General features: G+C 35.8%; 1 protein-coding gene across 12 annotated transcripts in view; it reads right to left on the bottom strand.

Moving 5' to 3' along the window:
* Window positions 1-22,701, bottom strand: part of ATE1 (arginyltransferase 1) — a 184,670-nt gene that overhangs the window by 147,602 nt on the left and 14,367 nt on the right. For 5 of the 12 annotated variants that reach the window (XM_020979230.2, XM_078151016.1, XM_020979229.2 and 2 more), the window contains 5 exons: window positions 22,095-22,198; window positions 20,541-20,798; window positions 17,053-17,282; window positions 14,718-14,846; window positions 13,787-13,915 (listed from right to left, as the gene is read on the bottom strand). In XM_020979230.2, coding sequence (XP_020834889.1) covers window positions 13,787-13,915; window positions 14,718-14,846; window positions 17,053-17,282; window positions 20,541-20,798; window positions 22,095-22,198 — 850 coding nt within the window. The remainder of the gene's footprint in view (window positions 1-13,786; window positions 13,916-14,717; window positions 14,847-17,052; window positions 17,283-20,540; window positions 20,799-22,094; window positions 22,199-22,701) is intronic. The other 7 variants (XM_020979235.2, XM_020979233.2, XM_020979236.2 and 4 more) reach the window with 4 other exon arrangements.

The raw sequence follows: 22,701 nt of genomic DNA, 5'->3' as shown, positions 1-22,701 counted from the left end.
TTGGACTTGCTGGCTCCTATGGTCCTTTCCAGCTCTAAACCAATGATCTTTTTTCTTTTTTAGTTTAGAACATAAGGAGGAGCAAGTAACATGTGTGAAAACTCTAGACTAAAGGCTATATCTACTATTTTTTTTAAAGCAAAATCAACATGACTAGAAAAATAATATAAATAATATTTCATTTGGGAAAAAATTTCATCAAAGTGTTTGCACTGAAGCGGGCTATAAAGAGTAAAAGCTGAATCCAAACATATTTTCATACTGCAAGACAATCAGAAACATATTCCAGCTAAAGTGCTCCTGAAAAGTGGAGGGGCTGTGTGACCACAGGCGCTGTCTGCATTTACTTAACCAAAAACACCAGTCAATTACTATTTCCAAAGTTATTATTCAAGATTTCTACTGGCAACTGAACAATTTTCTAACTGGCTTACATCATCACACAAATCTAAAGAGATTTCATTACCTTTTAACCTACAAAGTGAATAAACTGCTATTAAAACTATCCCAGACTAATTCTACTTAACAGCATTAGTTACCATTTGTAAATGGTCAGCAATGACTCACATCTACATAGTTTCTGAAATTTTCAAATGGAGCTATCATATTTTTTAACAGACAACTGAAGATCAAACTTACAGCTGGACAGTTTGGAAAAAATGGCATGTGTGCTTTTTAAAAAAGAAGCAATTTATCCCTCAAGAAAAACTGTAGGCTAACAGCTAAGATATATTCTGTTTATTTATATTAAATAAGAGCAGCATGTAAAGTCACACTTGAAGTACTTAGCTAAAATATTTCCAAAAGGCCTCCGTGGAATCTTTCACAAATTTAAAATACTCATCATGCAAAATGTCCAGGCAATCAAGTCTTGATACTAGTCAAACAATTACCATTTTAAAAAACTTTATTCTTTTTTATGGGTATCTATGTCAAATTTTATAGGAAATACAAATGCTCCCTTCCTAAGTTAATACAATTTATATATTCATATAATCATATAATTCATAACATAATTCATCTACTTCAGAGAAATGTTTAGAAGATGAAAACTAAAGTGCAAAGTATTTTCTAGATTAGAATTAGATTATGTTATATTGCTTCACTGGACGAATAAGATTAAAAAATTCTTAATAAAATCATTCAGTGGTAGCTCCTTCCTCTAATCTCTATTTTATTTATTAACAATGTGGCTAACACAACCCCAAAATGACAAATTCGATGCTATCGATAACCTCTTTCTTGATATAGAACTCTGGACAAAAGCACTATGCCTCCATAAATCTGAAAAGGTAATATATCAAAGTACCTTATATATGCCTGTATAGTTTAAACAACATTTTCCGAGTCCATTATATATCTTATGCTGATGATAAAAAGAAGTATTGTATAGATGTTTCCCCCATCATGGGGATTGTTAATAATCAATTCAAAAAATACTTATTAAGAATCTACTGTGTATGTGAACATTTTTTATGTTGAGGCAGCTAGGTGACACAGTGGATAGAACACTGGGCTTGGAGTCAGGAAGACTTGAAACCAAATCAAGCCTCAGACATCTACCAGCTGTGTGGCTTTGGCCAAGTCACTTAACCTCTGTTTGGCTCAGTTCCTTATCTGTAAAACGTTGATAATAATAGCACCTACCTCCCAAGGCTGTTGTAAGGATCAAATGACAAAATAACTGTAAAGCACTTACACAGTGCCTGGCTCATACTAAGCTCTCCATACATGTTCTTTATTATTATCATTATCACTATTATTATCATGTGTAAGGCACCATACTAGACAGTTGAGATACAAAGAAAAAAACAAGATGGTCTCTTCCCTCAAGCAGCTTACATTTTATGTAATTTACACAAAAGGTACATAAAATAAACAGTATCCCAAAATCTTTATAGCAGAGCCACAATTCTAAAGAAGATGCCAATTATATATACTCGTTTTGTATAGAACTCTCCTGACTTAATAATAGAAATATTCACTGAACATTTCTGAAAAAGGAGTACAAATTAAGGGAATATCCTAATTAGATTCTTACATTCCTAATTCTGGAAGTAACTTTAAAGATTATCTAGATTTACATGTTTGTTTGAATAAACAAAGAAACAGAATAACAGGTAATGACAGGTGAGAAAAAAACAGAAATACAGGTATACCTTGGAAACATTGAGAGTTCCACTCCAGATCGCTGCAATACAGCGATGAATTTTTTGGCTTCCCAGTGCATATAAAAATTATATTTACACTATACTGCAGTCTGTTAAGTGTACAATTGTATTATGTCTTAAAAAAACCAATGTAAAGACTTTAATTTAAAAAGTTTCTTGCTAAAAAATGCTATCATCTGAGCCTTCAGCAAGTCAATCTTTCTTCTAGTGGAGGGTCTTGCCTGGATGTTGACAGCTGCTGACTGAGCTCAGGGTGGTGGTTGCTGAAAGCTGGGAGCTGGGATGGCTGCAGCAATTTCTTAAACTAAGACAACAATGAAATTTGCCATATTGATCGACTCTTCCTTTCATGAAAGATTTTTCTGTAGCATGCAATGTTATTTGATAGCATTTTATCTACAGTCAAACTTCTTTCAAATGCTATTGCTGCTTTATCAACCAAGTTTATGGAATATTCTTCAATACTCTTGTGTCTAAGGGACTAGACTAGCCCAAGAAAATGGAAAGAGACAGAAAATGGTATCTGAGCTATCTACAGGTCTTTAAGGACTGATGCAAAGGTAAGAAGACAGTGCAGTCCAGGCATACGAGACAGCCAGTACAAAGGTTTAGAAACAGAGGATGGAATACTATATGTGAGGAACAGGTAGACCAGTTTGGCTGATTGTAGAGTGCAAGAAAAGGAGTCACAACCAATAAGGCTGGAAAAGAGGCTGACATTAAGGCACAAATAAAGGGCTTTCAAAGATAAAGTCTATATTTCATCTTAGAGGCAATAGGGAGCCACTGATGTTGAGTAGGTTAGACATACACTTAAGGAAAATTACTTTGGCAGCACTATGGGGGAGATGTACTGGAGTGGGAGAGACAAGGCAGGGACACCAATCAGGAAACCACTGCAAGTCATCTAGGAGAGAGGTGATAAGGGCTTGAATTGTGATAACTGTTCAAGAAGAAAGAAGGGACAAATGTAAAGAGAGGATGTAAAGGTAGAAACAACAGCACTTGGCAACCAAAAACACATGTGGATTGAGGAAGAGTTAGGAGTCCAGGAAAATGAGATAGTTATGAAACAATGACTGGAAGGAAAGAATGTTTAATAGAAATAGGAGGGTTCGGTATAGGGCAGGGCATAGGGGGGAAAAAGAATGATTTCTGTTTTAAACATACTGAATTTGAGATCTCTCTGGGCCATTCAGTGTATAACGTTCAAGACAATTAATGATATGGGACTGAAGCTTAGGGTAAAGACCAGGGCTTGATCTAGAAATCTGTGAGTCATTTGCACAGAGACGACAATCAAATCACGGGGCCTGATGGGGGTACAAAGTTAGAGAATATAGGATTAGAGAAGAGAGCTTAGGACAGAATCTGTAGTTAGGGGATATATGGACAATGGGCCAAAAAAGGAGAAAGAGGAGCAGTCAGAGAGGAAAACCAGAAGACAGCAGTGTCACAAAAACCTAGAAAAGAGAAAGATTCCTGGAGAATATAGGTCACAGTATCAAAACCAGCATATGGCGATGAAAGACAAGGACTGAGAAAAGATTATCAGATTTGGCAATTCGGATAAGGATATTACACAGGTGTCTTTGTGATGGAAATGGCAGAACATATTACTAGTAATGAGACTCATCTCTATGGCTAATTTAATTTTTAAAAAACAGAGAAAACAGGTGTTCTAGTCCTAGCTCTACCACTATTCAGGTGAAGGACCTTAGGAAAATCACTTAATCTCTTAGTCTGTTGACATTTATATAAGGCTCTAAGGCTTAGAAAACATTTACAAATTTCATTTTGCTCACTACTGCCCTGAGCGGTAAGTACTATAGTGTTGTTACTAGCTCCAAAGTAGCTCTCATACCTACCATTCTCTCCATTCAGAGTCACTACCCATTTCTTTATCATCTCTTGCTTGAACTATTGCAATAACCTTCAAATTGGTCTCCCTGCCTCAACGCTCTCACTTCTCCCACTGATCCTCCCCACATCTATCCAAGTCATTTTACTCCAGTAAAGGTCTGACCTTGTCACCCCAGTATCCAATGAACTCGTGGCTCTCTATTAACTCTAATATCAAATATAACTTACTCTATTTGGCTTTTAAAGCTCTTTTCAGCTTGGATCTAACTTATGCTAATTATACATTACTCACTTTCTTGTATCCTATGGTCCAGACAAATTGTCCTTTCTTCTTGTTAGTAACACTCTTAAAAAACACAATTAAAATAACCAAACACGAACAGAAAATTAAGGCATGACACCATCTAGAATCAAAAGAAAACAATGGATTTACATCAAAAACTTTCAGATGACAAAATCATAGACAATTCATTTTGTTGGTTTTTGCATTGTGTATGGTGAATATCTACACAAAGAAACATTACTTCTAGAGGAAACACAGTATGTTCACTAATTATAATGATCTATTATTTGGTTTCAGTATCGTGTGTCTTTCAACAGAAAAGTATGAAAAAAATTTTCACCGGTTCAGCTAGTTATACTGACTACATTAACTGATTAATTACTAACAATTATCATTTAATGTCCCACAGGACATACACAGAGTTTTTTTAAATAATGAAGTATATTCACTCATGTGTATTCAGTAAGTTATTATTTTTACTGAGAACAAAAGTTTTTATACTATTAAGTAAAAATATTAAATATTAGTCGTTTTATCTTTACTGTTAATTTTAACACATCTCTCATAAACATCCCCTTATCTCCTCTGACACTGCCACCAGTCTAATGCTGGCCCTCATCACCTCATGCCTAGACTATGGTAATGGCCTGCCACAAGTCTCTCCCCACTACAGTCTATACTTAACTCAGCTGTCAAAGTGATCTTTCTAAAGCACAAGTCTGACCAAGTCATCCCCCTATTCAATAAATTCCAATGACTCCCTATAACCTCCAGGATGGACATTCATAACCTGCCTTCTCCCACCCCATCCTTTCTGTCTTCTTATACCTAATCCCCCTCTTCATTCTCTCCCCTGCACATACTTTGTGATCCAATGGCAGTAGCTATCTTGTGTTCCATCCCACATCTCTGGGAATTTTTACTGGTGTCCCCCATGCCTAGAATGCTTTCCTTCATCTCTACCTCTTGGATTCCCTGTTTTCAGACTCCAATTAAAATCTCACCTTCCACAAGAAGCCTTTCCAGAGACCCCCTTAATTCTAGTGTCATCTGTTTATTATTTCCAATTTATACATGTGAGTGATTTATATATGTAATTTACATACACACACCTATGTTTATGTATACATAGTGAGTTGTTTTCATGCTCTCTCCCCCACTAGACTGTGAGCTCCTTAAAGGGTAGGGACTGTCTTTTGCCTTTCTCTGTTTCCCTGGCTCCTGGCACATGGTAGGTACTCAATAAATATTTGCTGACTGTAGGAGGAGGAGGAAGGAGAATTCTCATCCTCATACCTGATAAAACTCAGCTTAAATGCTTACTTCTTCAAGAGGCCTTTCCACTCCCCCCAACCACCTAGGGCCTTGGACTCTAAGGCTAGCTTTCCTTCACTCTGTGTTTATTTTGTATGTGCTGATGTGTAGATGTGTTGTCTTCCTCACTAGCATGTAAGCTCCTTGAGGGCAAGAACTGTTTTTCCCTTTGTGATTTGTACTTGCCAGTGCCTAGAAGTATCTCTGAAAACAACTGTACAAAACCCCTGAAGCTTGGGAGAGTACATTCTCCACACTGGAAACAGACCCCTACCTTACTTAACAAAGAGTTTATAACTCAAGTAATTGGCTGAGATCATGAGCAATCAGCACAAAAAGAGTCAGACTATATTATCTTACTTTAGTGACAAAGAAGATCAAAACATACAACTAGAAGAAGACAACGAAGCCAAAGCTCCTACATTCAAAGCCTCCAAGAAAAATATGAATTGGTCCCAAGCCATGGAAGAGCTCAAAAAGGATTTTGAGAAGCAAGTAAGAGAAGTAGAGGAAAAACTGAGAGTGATGCTAAAGGAGACCCAAAAAATACTGAAGAAAATAACACGTTTAAAAATAGCCTAACCCAAATGGCAAAAAAGGTCCAAAAAGCCAAAGAGGAGAAGAATGCCCTAAAAAGCAAAATTGGCCAAATGGAAAAGGAAGTCCAAAAGCTTACTGAAGAAAATACTTCCTTAAAAATTAGAATAGAGCAATTGGAAGCTAGTGACTATATGAGAATCAAGGCACTGTAAAACTAATCCAAAAGAATGAAAAATAGAAGAGCATGTGAAATATCTCATTGGAAAAACAACCGACCTGGAAAATAGATCCAGGAGAGAGAATTTAAAAATTATTGGACTATCTGAAAGCCATGTTAAAAAAAAAAAGAGCCTAGACATCATCTTTCAAGAAATTATCAAGGAAAATTGCCCTGATGTTTTAGAACCAGAGTAAAACAGAAATTGAAAGAATCCACCGATCACCTCCTGAAAGAGATCCCCAAAGAAAAACTCCTAGGAAAATTGTAGCCAAATTCCAGAATTCCCAGGTCAAGGACAAAATACTACAAGCAGCCAGAAAGAAATAATTCAAATATTGTGGAAACACAATCAGGAAAACACAAAATTTAGCAGCTCCTACATTAAGGGACTGGAGGGCATTGAGTATGATATTCTGGAGGGCAAAGGAGATAGGATTACATCCAAGAATCACATACCCAGCAAAACTGAGTATGATCCTTCAGGGGAAAAAATGGTCTTTCAGTGAAATAGGGGACTTTCAAGCATTCCTGAGGAAAAGACCAGAGCTGAATAGAAAATTTGACTTTCAAACACAAGACTCAAGTGAAACATGGAAAAGGTAAACAGGAAAGAGAAATTGTAAGAAACTTATTAAGGTTGAACTGTTTACATTCCTGCATGGAAAGATTATATCTGCAACTCATGAGTCCTTTGTCAGTATTAGGGTAGTGGGAGAGAAAAAAATTATATGTATGTATAGATAGATGGATAGAGGGCACACGGTGAGTTGAAGATGAAGGGGTGGTATCTGGAAAATAAAATTAAGGGTTTAGAGAGGATTATACTGGGAGAAGGAGAAAGGGAGAGGTAGGATGGGGTAAATTATCTCACATGAAACAGACAAGAAAAGGCTTTTACAGTGAAGGGGAAATGGGGGAAGGTGAGAGGGAATGAATGAACCTTATTGTCATAGGATTTGGCTTAAGGAGGGAATAACATACACGATGGAGTATGGAAATCTATCTCACTCTACAGGAAAATAAGTGGGGAAGGGGACAAGAGAGCAGGGTGTTGATAGAAGGGAGAGCAGACTCAGGGAGGGGATAATCAGAAGCAGACACTTCTGAGGAGGGACAGGGTCAAAAAAGAATAGAATAAATGAGGGGTAGGATAGGATGAAGGGAAATATACTTAGTTTTTTACAACATGACTACTATGGAAGTGCTTTGCATGACTACACATCTATAACCTGTATCGAGATGCTTGCCTTTTCAATGAGAGTGGGTGGGGAGGGAGGAAGGGAAAAAATCTGTAACCCAAAGTTTTAAAAACACATGATAAAAATTTTAAAAATTAAATTTAAAAAATTTTTTAAAAAAAGAATAAATACAAACCAAATAGGTCAATAAAAACAAGTTTGGGAGGTAGGATAGTAGAAGCTAGAAGAAATCATGAAAGACTTTGCAGAGAAGGTAGTGCTGGAATGAATTCCAGGCATGGGGATTGCCCACCAGTGAAAATAGAGACAGGAGAGTGACTGGAAGCATAGAGGAAAAGTCAGTTTAGCTGAACAGCAACAAGCAGGATGGGAAGCAGCATCTAATGAGGCTGGAAAGAAAGGCTGAGCCAGAGGGAGAAGGGTTTTAAAAGCTAAGCAGACAAGCTTATTTTTTATTCTCAGTTAAGTACAGAACTAATGGAGTGACTAGGGGAGTAACAGGGTCAGACTTACACCTATGAGGGAGAATTTCTTTGGCAAAATGGTGGAGGGGACTGAAGTGGAAAGAGAATCAAGTCAAGGAGACCAACTAGGAAGGAAGCCACTGCAATAATGTAAGGCAGAGGTGATGGTGACCTGAACTAGGGGAATGACTGTCTGAGTAAAAAGAAGGGATTGAATTGGAGAGGCAGAGTCAAGGTAAAAATTGTAAGACCTAGCAAATGACTGAATATATGGGGAAGGGAAGAGTGAGGAGTGGAGGATAACTCCAAGGTTACAACTCTAGGAGACTGAGAGAATGATGGTACTATTAAATAGAACCTTACTGGAAGAAGACTATAGAGAAGACTTACAAAGGCATGGATGAAGTCCATCTGCATTGACAGAGGGAATACCTAGACTTATAAGATCAAATATCAATTGAAATATTGAAAATATTTCAATATTGGTATAACCTAGGATGAATATATTTATCAAACTGGGCAAGTAATAGCTATTGTTTTCTTCCATATTTATACTTACAGAAACCTATGAAAATAAATTTTCAAAGAAATCTTTTTTAAAATCTATTTCAATCACTCTGCTCTATGCTAAATACTGTACCCTAATACACAGCCACAGATATATGTGTATATATACACACACACATATACATAAATGTTCTCTATCCATTTTAATAGGCAAGATTTATGTTCTACAAGCATATTTATATATTATATTAAGCATAACATAAATATTCATCATTTACACAGCAAATCATCTACTGGGATACTTCTTAAAAAATCTCACAAGTAATTCCTTCAAACTATTTGACATATAAAATGAATTGCCACACCAAAAAACAAACAGAACTTCAGTAGTTAGACTATATCAATGGCCAGTATTGCTCATTTGTCAAGTTATTACTAGGATATCATAAAATTTGATGCTTCTCAAGCATAATGGAAAAAACAGATTTAAAATACAAATGCTAAAAACAAATGGTACTCACTCATAGCAAGATTACTCACATCACAGGAGTTTTACACTTGTTAAAATGTACTTTATTAACTATTGGTAAAATCTCAGTACTCACATTCAAGAAATTAAAGACAGCTTTTACTACTGCATAACAACCCAACTTCTTTTGCCATCATTTGATTTTTCCTTGTCATTTTATATTTATAAGTTTAGGAACAACATTTTTCCTCCTGAATACTTTTCCATTTGCTATAAAATGATTTTACTTACTGGTTGTTTCCTAGGAGCAGATGTCAATTTTTTTATTCATTTATTTCTCAAATATTTATGAGGCACCTACTGCATGCAAAAGACTGTACTAGGTGTTCTCTCTCTAGTCCTTCACATAGTTAGTACTGTCCTTGTAAGCATGCAAGATCAAAGCATTACAGAATCAGTGCCAAAGCCAGGGAAATCATCTAATCCAAATTCCCTACTTTATGGATGAAAAAACTTGAGTCCCAGAAAAGTTTAGTGCCTCACTTAAAACATCACAATAGCACAACTTGGTCTAGAAACCAGAGGTCTTTATTCTTTATTCAGTGCTTCTATTAAGTCATTTTAAGGACCTCCTATAGACAAGTGGTTCACAACTTTTTCAAGTATACAGACCCTCTTTTCAATGTCCAAAAAGTTCCTTGGACTCCCCAATACAGGATGTTAGACTATCAGTATCTGTTTGACTAAGAAAGTACAGTGACAAAAAGCTATTATGAAGTCAATTTTGCTTTTAAGTGAATTTGTATTTTAGCAGTCACAGCAGCATCTACGTTATCTGAAAACCAGTAATACACATACATATTCAGGAAACATTTTTCAGTCTTCAGAAGTTGTAATTGTTTATAGATTCACATATGATTTCACTGACACTTTAAATAATACTCTAGCTTCCCAGAGGTCTGTAGTCCAGAGGTTGGAAACCACTTTTCTAGGTTAACACATCCCTTTCAGAAAATGGCCCTTAAACACTCACTTGAAGAGAACCACCAAAACAGCTCATAGCTTCATCTCCACCCTGTTGGAGCTGTCCTCTCCTACTAATGCATAAATATCCCTCTTAGCAAATGTCACTCTTTGCATTCCTTCCAAATTTGAACCATGTATTTATCAATCTCAAAGTTTCTGGAAAATGCAGTATTTCTCCACAAAATATTTTAAATAATTATTCTTTAGTTGTAAAATTAATTATGTCCAGTGTAAATAAACTTTTATTAACCACATACTGAGTGTAGGTCTCCATGCTCAGTGCTGGGATACAGAAAACAGAAACAACACAATATGTGACTACGAGGAATTTATATGGGAGAGGGGAAAGAGTGACAGATTATAAGCATAAAAGTTGGCATAATCTAAGGTAGTGAGTGAGGAAGGAAACAGGGAACACCTAAGCAAAGTACTCTAGGAATATTTGAGTAGGAGAAACCTTTCAGCTCAGGAGAGGAAGCAGTGGAGAGAGGCGGGGTACACCAATTCAAGTGAACCTTGTAAAGAACAGAAGGTATCTGCAAGGCAGAAATGAGGAGAGCTATCATTCCAGGTGTGGGGTAGAGACTCCAAGCAGATTCAAGGTCACAGAAGGGTCAGGGTACTGTGTAAAGGGGTGTGTTGATATCCCGGCCCTGCCACTAAGTGTCTGTGTGACCTTGGCCAAGTCACAACTTCTTCAGGCTTCATTTTCCTCATCTGTAAAATGAGACTTGAACTTCACCTCCAAGGTCATTTCCAGCTCTAATTTATGAGCCCATGAGATGGCATGAAAAGTTCAAGGAACAGTAGTCTGCTCAGGCCAGAGCACAGTATGAATAAATAAGAATAATGCTGAAAAGGTTAATTCTAGAAAGAAAGTAGAATGCATGAGTTTTATTCTTGAGGCAAGAGTTCGCAACCAAAGTGCTTCAAGTAAGTGACACGGTGACTACAGAGGCCTTATGAATCTTATTTTTTGGCAACTGAGTGAGTGGAGAAAGTACTAGGAATGGGAGAGATGGTACAAAGGGAGCCCAATGAAAAAACTAGCAGTCTAGGTGAGAGGTGATATGGATCAAAAATAAGGAGGTAGAATTAAGACTGGAAATAAGGGGACAAATACAAGAGAGGTTAAGGAAGTGATTAATAGATAACTGGCTGGAAGAGATGATAAGAGGATAAAGAGGAAAAGATAGGGTTCTAAGCCTGAGTGACAGGAAAATAATTAATGCCATCAAGAGAAATAGGACTTTGATAGACTTGGCTCTTCTCAGCACTGTGAGGATCTAAGACAACTCCAAAAGACTCACAATGGAAAATGCTATCCACATCCAGAGAAAGAACTACGTAGATGTAGATGGAAGCATACTATTTGCTCTCCTTTTCCTTTGTTGTTTTGTACTATTGCTTCTTTCTTGGGGTTCCTCCCATTAGTTCTAATTGTTCTTTAGATCATGACTGTTCCTAACCTTTAAATGCTTAAAAAGTCAACAGAAAAACAAATTTTTCATTATTAAATGATCTTATTCTGCTGAATAAACAATAGTCCTCTAAAGTATATTCCACACTGCCCTTGAAGCATTGTTCATGAGATTGTTTCAGTTAAGCCTGATAAAGCAGAAAACATTCTCTCTTTCTGAGAGAATCTAGAATTTTTTCAGAGAACATAAATTCGGGAACCATCTATTTAATTAATGACATTAGGCACAAGACAATAATACAAGTTCACTTATGGAAGCAAAGTATACTTATACATGTTCACAAATCATTTTTTTGTATTCTGTGGCTTGAATTAGATTCCTTAAATAAAAGCTCCAGGAGGTAGACCACAAAGAAAAACAGTAAGATCCCTATCAGCTTCTTTTTAGCAACCAGCTCCACAGAGAAAGTAATGCTTACAAATAGTTGAATAACCAGGTTTTGCTGAGTGGAATATATGATGGTCCAAAAAAGCAGAAGGTGGTCCTCATCTGGCCCACTTGCCCAATTCTAAGGAGAGCTTCGAGGGCAGCTGTCAGCCAAACAAGATCCTCTTAATGGAAGCAAAAATGTATTTTCTTGCACATGGAAAGCTTGCCAACTTGCATAATCAAGAGACAGCCCTAAAGATGTAACCCAAGAAACATCCTAGTTTGAAACAAACCTTTTCAATTTGTGATGTTTCAATTCCATTAAACTTGAGAGTTCAGAAATAAGAAAATAAGGTGTACTACTTTAAAAGAGCCCTTAACATTAAATAATGTGAATGAATAATCATGTTAAGCAGCACTAAAGTATATGGTTGTGTAAGTAGACATTCTATGGGAAACTACAATACTGCTACAACACAGAGTGTAATTTGTACTTATACAGTATAAAGAATGATGTTCCCACAGGAAAATAATTCAATTTCTCTTTGTGAAGGAAATTAAAATAAAGGACAAATACATTAAAAAGAACAATACAAAGTAATGATGTACAAAATACGATTCAGAGAGAAAGTAAAAACAACCAACATGAAAAACATTTCCATTTTCTGTGAAAATGTACCATATTCACTCAGGTAATGAAATAGTTTAAACTAACATACATGTTAGTTTAACAGCTGATTGTCATCCTGGTTCCTTTTAAAGACTGCTTTCCTATTTGATAGATATTTTTCATCAGTTGTGAACAATCGATGCCATAATGCAAGCTAGTCTGGGTTTCAAAAGCAGCGCATTAACTTTGTCAACAGCTAAGGCATGAACTGCCTCCTCTCTCAGCCATTCCTACTTGCACATTTTTCTATATAAATTTCCAATAATGGTAAGAATGAATGGCAAAAAAGACAAGGACTCAAATGCTTAAAGTGCAGGTTAACCCCTACTATACTCAAGTACAAAGTGTCGTGTGTGGTTCCAGTATTACTGGAGAAATGCAAGATAAAATAAGCAAGATCTGGATCTTATAATAGTAAAGGTACATAAAAATACATAAAGCCTACTTACATCTTTTTCACACACTGTCAAATTCGTGAATAACAAAGCATTGTCAATGAACGAGTTAAGTCCCTTTGATCCCCACAACAACCCCGTGAGGTAGGTGTTATTATGATTCTCACTTTATAAATGAGAAAACTGAGGCTGAGAGAGGTTAAATAACTTGACCAGTTACACAGATCATAAGTGAATAGCAACATACCCTGACAATGCTCAGATCTTTCCTCCTAAGAAATTCCATGTGCTCTGAATATATTAATTTATTTGTCCTTAGAACTACTCAGTGACCTCGTTTACATTTACTTAGCACTTCAAGGTTTCCTAAATGCTCTCCTCACAAGAACTCTATGGGATAGTACTGCAAGTATAATCATCCCCATTGGAAATATGGGGAAACATATTTGGAGCAATTAAATGATGTGTATACCACCACAAACTGATGGGTGAGTCAGACCGGGAGTCTGTGCAGGTCTGCTGAGCCCCACATTTCGAGCTCTTTCCTCTATACCACAGTGCTCTCGGAATGCTGTCAGGTCCCCTTTCTAAACAGAGAGCTGTCATCTGGAGCTTATGTTACCTGCCCTAATTCTGGCAGCTGGTCAAGAGAGGAATCAAGAGAGGCAGCCATCTGATGCACACTATCCGTTACATTATGCTTCCCAGGCTCGTTGTAGATATAGCATAGCTTTAGCTGTTCTTTATTATGGCATCCTAGTAGTTTACAGACAAAAAAATCATCAATAGAGGCAAGAACATGTAACAAACAGTACCTCGGCTTCCCCACACTCAGCTGCTGTATCCTTGTGTATGGCCATTTGATACTTGGCATATAAAGAGAGTGACTGGCGGAAGGACGACTTGAACTCTGGGTCCTCAAAGGAAACAGGTACTAACCTCACCTTCAGGGCAAGGAAAATACAGGTATATTATATTGAAATTTCTCTCTCATGATATGCTTCTGAAGGCAAGGCTAGTGTAAGATCTCCTCAACTCCACTTCCAAAGCTCAGCATTGGAATCTTACCTGAAATGGAATAAGCCCTACTAAGGGTTAAGTGGCATAAAGCCTATACAAGACTCATGAAACTAATTCTAGTTTTAAATCTCTTTAAGGGTCAAGGCTGCATCTACTATTTGTTTCTACCCACTTACTACAGTTCTGTTTACAGTGAACATTCAATAATTATTACTTGCTTAGAATAATAGCAACATACTCAGCTTCTACTCTATTCTCCCTCCAGAAGCATTAACTTTATCTTAGGGATTTTTAAAATTATTTGATTACCCAAATTATGAAGTGGTCAGAATACTATGGCATTTAATAATCTACTTTATTTTTCTAGTTTCAGGTGTGCATTGGAAGTATAAGATAATTTTCCAAGTATAAAATACATGACCTACAAAGATTTATCACTGACTATAATTTTGACGTCTCTAAACACATTAACAATGTGTAAAGTAAAATTACCTACTTTTTGTGGTACATACCATTTTGAGGTTATATATCATTGGTATCTAATGAAATTTGCACTCCCAGAATGTCCATTAGTTTGCTATTTCTCTTTGAAGATTTGCTTCAAACAGACTATGAACAACATGTACCATAAAATAAACTTCATTCTCTAAACCAGGATTCATGCAATGGTGTTAAGTGTAGGGGAAAGTTCAAATTGAACATAAAAATTATACTTGGCCTTCTGACCTGGCTTACAGTTGGTTTATCAGGTGGGTCCTTGTGAATAACCATCTGGTAACGTTTATAGACCTGGTAAGACTCCTGAAATGTGGCTTTGAACTGGGAACTTGGTGGGGATGATCTCACCACCCTCACCTTCAGAAGGAGTTGAAAAACAATTCTCATTAATAAAACAAATTGTAATTACTCATACCTGAAAATAGATGAAAGAATTTTTTTTTAATTTTAAAATAGGCATATAACTATATAGCTTATTGATAACATTAAAACTGAATCACTTAATAAAACATTTAAGCTAAATCAATTAATAAAACTTTAAAAATCTATTATTTCTGTCAACAGAAAAGCCCCACACATTACAGGAGGCACTCTCAATTTTTACTTGCTAGTTCTGAAGTGAATGGAAATATGCTTATTTAACCAAACTATTACATTTCTAAAGATGATTTAAATTATTGATGGCTTTCAATTTTGATGTCTGGATATCTATGAACTACATCAGTATGTTCCTAGAGTTATCTTACAAAACAAAACAAAAAATAAAGATTTTAATATGATTTGGTTAAAATGTTCTTTCTATAACATAAAATTATAGAAAGGACCAACAATTCTTATCAGTTTGCATTATCAGAAAATCATACAGTAATAACCCATAAAATCTGAACAACACTGAATTCATGGTTCAAGTAGTAGCTGGAACTATACATGAGCAAAGGACATGCTGTAGAAGAACAAGCCTAGACCTTGCCTTCCCCTACCATCTGAGATCATAAGAACTATGCAAATCTGTGACAAGGGACTGATTTAGTAACCCCATTCTTTCCCCAATTCAGAAGACTCCCAGGTTTCAGGTGGTATTAGAAGTCTGGACAGCTGACCAAATAAAAAGAGACCTACTCTTTACCAATTCCCAATTCCTTTCCCTTTGTGAGGGAAGACTGAACCCTAAAGTAATATCTTAATCCTAGAAGAAGGCATGGTTCCCAGGGGAGTTGGAACTAACCAGAGAAGCAAAGAAAGTTGTCTTAAAACTGTATCTGGGATAAAATAACAGGGTCCTGTGTGTTTTTCATTTTCCATTAGGTGAAAGAGATATAGATAGATAGAGATAGATAGATAGATAGATAGATAGATAGATAGATAGATAGATAGACAGACAGACAGACAGACAGACAGACAGACAGACAGACAGACAGATAGATAGATAGATAGATAGATGGATGGATGCAGACAAAAGCCATATGCAGATGTTACTAGATGAGATTCCAGGTGGGGGTTATGAGCCAAAGAGAAATTTTGAAAGATGTCTCCAAAATGAATTTAGTCTATATAAACCCAGAATGGGCTTTATAGACCTCAAATTTTAATTTTTTGTTGTTGTTACTGTTTTTCATCATGCTGTGGATAGAGTGCTATATTCCAATACCTAGGATCAAATCTTGGCTCAGATATTTAGTAATTGTGTGACCCTAGGCAAGTCACTTAACTGTCCTAAACTGAATCTTCAAAAAGGAATAATTACAGCACTTACCTCACAAAGTTGTTGTAAGGATTAAATGAGATAATGCTAAAAAGCTATATAAATGTTATTAGAGGAATTACTATTTTTGAGGGGAGTAGCTTTGCTTATACTGTCTACTGTAGTTATGGTCAAAAATATTACTTTTTGAAAGTAATATGAAAACAGAAAGTAAACTAGACTTTACCTAAAAATGATTTTTCTTTCTCCAAATCAGCTCTACAAGAAAAAAAACCGTTATGTATTATGTATTATGTTCATTATGTACTAAGTTCAAGAAAGATTTAGTTAATAATAGACTCATAATTGCAGAAATTGCCTATGTTTTGGAGCATATTCCTAACCTTCTGAGGTAAAAATCCCTTGGAACCACTGCCAGGCTGAGAATCTTTGACTGGATGAACATTGTCTGACTCAATGTGAAAATACTAGGAATTATGTGTAATTCCCCCCCACACCTAATTCAAATTCATAATCCAAATCCAATTTTAATAAATCCAGTTTTAATGTATATTATTCTCTCTTTTAGTTTAACTAAAAGGAAACTTTGTTATACCAAAGAGTCAGAGCGCCCTCTACTGTGAAACATTTTATTTTTATGGCTATTTCTACATAAAGGTCTAAGTTGGCAAGGCTTTTCAAAAGTAAATAAATAACAGCATTCCAAAATAGAAATTAAACTTTTAAATTTGGAAAATTTAAAATCTATGTCATAGCAGTCCACATCATTTACTTCCTTCTTATTCAAACAACATAGTTTAAATTTTCTAATTTTAACTGAAAGATAAAACTGAACAAAAAAATCATTATGTAACAGAATACCTCTAATTGATGTGCAGCATCCTCAGGTAAGGTGTCAAAAATGAAATCTTCAATGGATTTAGGCTGATTTAATTTAGGTTTTTCTGAGGGAAAAGGTTGTGGTTCACGCTGAACTTGAGAGCCTTCAAGCTTATCTGTTTGACTCTTAAGAATGAGTTTCTGCCTTTTCCTTTCTTTCCGTATATCCTTTGCTTTTCGACATGGAGGCTTACTCAAATCAGCCCCTTTACCTAAAATGACCAAGATATATGTCAAGATTTTTCTCTAGGTAAAAAATATTTTTCAAAAACACAATAATCCTCCAGGTTATCCCAAAGTCAGAGATTGCTACTGCCAAACCGAAACAGGCACTTGTATAATACAGTGGGTCGCCATTTTGCTGACTACTATTCTCCATCACTAGAATTCACTATGAAGATACGCAGCTCAACACAATAACATATAAAGTAATGCAGGACTTGGGAGTCAAAAAGAAGTAGTGATTCAAACTTCACTTCAGGTCTTTCCTACTACTGTGAAACCAAGGCCAAGTTATTCAACCTCTCTGAGCCTGTTTCTTCATAAATTGAGGACAATGTGCCCACCTCACAGTTCAGCTCCCCCATAGTTGAAGTCATTTTGTCTGGGTTCTGAAACAAAAATAAAGTGGGCCTAGTTGAGAACAACTTCAAAGTCTAGTCCCAATCTGTATGGGTCTAGATTACATTGGTCAACTGACCATCCTAGAAAATCTGTCTGCTAAAAGAGAGATATTGAACTTTTCACAGAAAACTTGAAGATTTTTAAATTTTAAAACAGCTTTTAGCCCATGAGGAAGTAGTAATTGTATAAAATATCAGTACAAATGGGGAAAAAATTACTTCATTCAGAAAATGCTTACAGACTAGTCTTGTTACACTAGTGAAAGAAATACTAATTAAACACTTCAATTTCAGTGCTATGGAAGTTTTGCAAATCAAATTCTGGGGTGGATATTAAAATGAAAATGTTTTTCAAGTTCATGCAACTATCAAATTAGAAATGAAAGGCTAAGAAGATTATTAAAAATTTCATGACTTTCATTTTTCTTACTAAAACATCAAATTATGTTACTAAAAACAAATATAAGAAACTATGAAATTAAAAGTTTATGTAACCTACTCCCTTTAGTTTAACTAATTCAGAAAGCACTATCTACTGGTCATCTGTTTACCCAAATTTTTATATAAACATTATCTTGGAAAACATGTGCTTATATCCTAAACATCTCAATCTGGAATTTTTTAGCACAAATGAACTTGAAAACATGGTTACATCACCTTAGGATAATCTAAACCTTTCTCATATAAGCCATCTAAATTTACAGTGGATTGTGTTTTTAAAAATGTATTTGTAAAAAGGCTATAAGGATCTCAGAAAGCAACTTGCAATAGAAACAATTTACATGATAGATAATTAAGTTCTTGGGCCAAGCCAAAAAAGCTTGCTTTGAAGCTACTGCTCTCTTGCACTCTGTGTGTGTGTATACACACACATAATCACATATACATACATACATATATACATATGTATATATACACATACACACATATATACAGAGAGAGAGAGAGAGAGAGAGAGAGAGAGACTTAAGTTGTCCTCCCAATGCCTCATCATGGACTATGCCAGCAGAGAGCATTCCCCGACTGGTAGGCTTCTAGGTCAATTAACATCTCTCTTGTTTAAGCACAAGCTTAGTTCAGAAAGTATCAACATCAAAAGATTAGCCACAAGGTAATATTTTTTTTTTCAGCCACCATAAATCAAAGCAGCAGTTTTCGAAGGCATAGAAGGGTTGTAATCTGCACAAGGAGAAAGATCAACTCAAATTAAATGTCTAATGGTACTATAAAGCCCACATCAGTGTCAATATCTATGTATTAATAATGTTTCTATAAGAAAACACTTTGAGGGTTTAACTTGGGACAAAAGAAACAAATCCATTTCCCATTCACTTGGTATAAAAAGAAATTTCTCAGGGGTAGCTAGGTGGCACAGTGGATAAAGCAGCAGCCCTGGAGTCAGGGGGACCTGAGTTCAAATTCTAGGCCTCAGACACATAACACTTACTAGCTATGTGACCGTGGGCAAGTCACTTAACCCCACTTCCTAGCCAAGAAAAAAAAAAAGAAATTTCTCATCCCTTCCTCATCAAATTCTAGCTATCCTAGAGTGATAGCTCCCACGGATTCAGGCAGGGGCAATAGCAAGATGCATGTAATTGGGTTATGGATAGTGAAGATAAGGGAGATAGGGTAAGGAGATGAGAGGAAACAAGCCACTTGAAACAATAAACACTAGAGGACACTTTCTAGTTAGCAAGCTCCCTAGTTAGCCCTTTTCTGTTCTTCTATGTGTCTCCTCCTATCTGCTTGCTTTCTACTGCTGGGACCTACTGCTATGGACTAGAATCTATCTTCTTCCTCAGCCCTCAAAAATCAACTCCCACACCCATTTAATGGACAGAAGAGATTTGGGATAAACACCGCCTATGGAGAGAAGAACAAGACAGGACCGCTTGGCTGAGGAGACAATAGCTCACAATTTTCTCACAAATCTGGAGTTACACAATTCAATTCTGTTTATCAAGCATTTATAAAGTACCTATTATACACAAAACATTCTATTAAGTTCTAGACACATTAAAAAACCTCTGAGAGCTTCCACTGTACTGTGCACATACAACATTCACACAGAACAACTGGGGGGATAGGGGAAGGCTTCTCGTGAAAAATGGCTCCTGACATGAACCCTAAAGAAAGTGAAAGATTCTAAGAGGCAGAGTTTAGAAGGCCGCGCATTCCAAAGATGTATGATAACCTACACAAAGGCACAGAAGTGAGAGCTGAAGTGCAGGTAACAGCAAGAGATCGGTTTGATGGGAATCTAGAATGCATGCATGGGAAGTGTATAGAATAAGTTCAGAGAGGCAGTCTGGAATTTAGACTGGGAATGCCAAGCTGAGGAGTTTAAATTTTATCCTAAAGGCAACAGGGTACCACTAAAACTTCTTGAAGAGGTAAGGGGTATACTCAAACTCTGCTCTAGGAAGATTATTGTGGCAACTTCTGGAAGACAGACTGGACAGGAGAGAGAATAGAAGCAGGGACACCAAACAGGAGGTTGCTGCTATCATCTGAGCCTTGATCCTGAGAACTGAGTTGGGATTGCCCAAGCAGGGGCCGGTGTGGAAAAGGAAGTAATAGTTGCTTAATTAATGGTTACCAAATAGTTCCTCAAGGGAAAGTGTTGTTTCTGGCTTTTATTCAAAACAAGGAGTGAGGAGAAATATGTTAATTCACAAGGTATCAAGTCCATATAATGAGGAGATGCAACACATCCAGGTTTTATTGTATATGAAAGAATGCTGGTAATTAAACTACTAGCTTAAGTTGTTGTTCAATGCCCATAGTGACCACAGCAAAAAGAAAAACATTCTTTCAACATGGCATGAGCCCAATCTTCAGTACCTGGTTTGGGAGCTGAGGGAATAACTCTGACAGAACTTGATGGCTCACCAGACCCCAGTTTCTCTCTTTTAGCATGTGACTGATTTAATTCTTTAGTTTCCTTAGCTTCCAAGTTTTCTTCTTTCTCCTTCACTTCACTCTCTATGACCTTGTTATAATCTTCACTGAGGGGTCTATGGTCAGACTGTACCTCCAACTTGCTTTTTAGAACAAAATCATCCACAGCAGCATCATCCATTTGAGAATCCATGGGCTCTTCTATAAATTAGGGGGGGGAAAACTGCATTGAGTAACTCAGTACTTTAAGATATCCAAATTTAGGATGAAAAGTATTTTTTATAACATGAATATATCATACACAAACTAATTATTCTTAAGTTCACTCAAAATAATGACAGTTTCTAAATTCAGATTTTTTTAAAACTTGAATCATAAAATGTTAGAGCTTGAAGGAATATTAAAAGATCATTTAATCCAATCGCCTTTGTTTTATAAATGAGGAAACTAGTGTCAAAAAAGTTAAGTGATTTCCCCAAAGTTACAAAGCTAATGGAAGAATTCAACTTGAAACCAGGGCTCCTTTCTCCCAACCCAGCATTCTGACCACTACATAAGCAAAGACAATGATCAGCTTATAAATAGGATGCGTTACAAAAAGTTCATTTGTAAATCAGTTGTGTAGAACTTAGAATGTATTTTTCCCATGGAAATCATAGCATAATGATAGTTAACCAAAACAAAATCTATTTTACTCATGTTGCAGTTGGATTATAACTCTAATAATAATTCTAAAGCTCCTTGAACTCTGTAAGGTTTACTGTAATGCCATTTTAAACCTGGAAACGAAACTGAGAAGACCTCTATGAACTAACAGAGCATGGAGTGAGCAGAACTAGATCAATTTTTACAATGACAACAACATTATAAAGAAAAACTCTGCAAGACTGCAGAATTCTGATCAATACAATGATAAACCACAGAGGACTGAAGGTAAACCATGTCACTCATCTCCTGAGCAAGAGGTGATGGGCTTAAAATTGCAGAATGAGACATATGTTTTTCAACATAATCAATGTGGGAATTTGTTTTGCTGGCCTGTGAATATTTATGAGAGTTTTCTTTTTCTTTTTTTAATTGTTCAATAGAAGTATGGGCGCAGCAGGATGCAGAAATAATATGCTTCCAAAAATAAAAACAAAAACAAACAAAAAACGTATGGGGAAAATAAAGCCAGTGAACCTGTAGATTGTGGAGGGTCCTTTGCGAAAAGCTAGTTTAGCTACTATGATTTTAGAAGAATATGAGAAATCTATACAGGTTCAAAGGAAAAGCCATTCATTACATGGAAGCAAGGAATTCTGATAGTGGTTCTCACAGACATGAGTCAATCAAAATTACTTATTTGTGCCTCAGTATAAAAACAACAATTACATCTTTCTTCACTCATCACTCAGAATAGCTAAGGTCACCTAAATATCCTTAAGAAGGATAAATTAAATTATAGTTTTGTTGAGTTTTTAAAAAATACTTGTTTAGAACCACATTCAATCTTACCTTCATTATTCCCTCTGGAAAATTCTCCTTTAGACAAAAACTTGAACATTTTCTTTAAAACTTTCTTATGAGATTTTGATGGCTGGAAATGTAAAGGTTGGCATCTAAGAAAGGAAGTTAAAAAATTACACTTAAATTTCAAACAAATACAATTTGTTCTAGATAGCGCCTAAATCTTCTGGCCAGTTATATCTCTGAGTACAGAGAAATACTTATAAAGATACCTATTGTCAACACATCAAGTAGCTACTTAGATTCTACAAAATAAGCAATTTTACTTTGCTACATAATTTGCAAATATCTCCTCATATAAACAATAAGGATTTATTTAAACTAGCGTAATGAATTCATTAAAGATTAGGAAAAAATTGGATACTAGTCTATAAAGCTAAACCTAAAATGTAGCATTACAAATATTTTAGAAAATGATGACAACACATGCTAACTGCAAAATATTTCCTAATTTAACACTCCTTTAATAAGATAAAGCGCATTCCCCAGTGATTTAACTTCATTACATAAAAAATTAGCATAATACTTGGCAAAAAGCTTTTTAAAAGTTACTGATCAAAATAAACGAACTAATATCCCAACCTTAGAAAATAAT

This window comes from Phascolarctos cinereus, unplaced genomic scaffold (assembly GCF_003287225.1).
Source record: "Phascolarctos cinereus isolate Bilbo 61053 unplaced genomic scaffold, phaCin_HiC Scaffold_3;HRSCAF=262, whole genome shotgun sequence".
Taxonomy (NCBI): domain Eukaryota; kingdom Metazoa; phylum Chordata; class Mammalia; order Diprotodontia; family Phascolarctidae; genus Phascolarctos; species Phascolarctos cinereus.
This window is presented reverse-complemented; position numbering and strand designations above follow the sequence as displayed.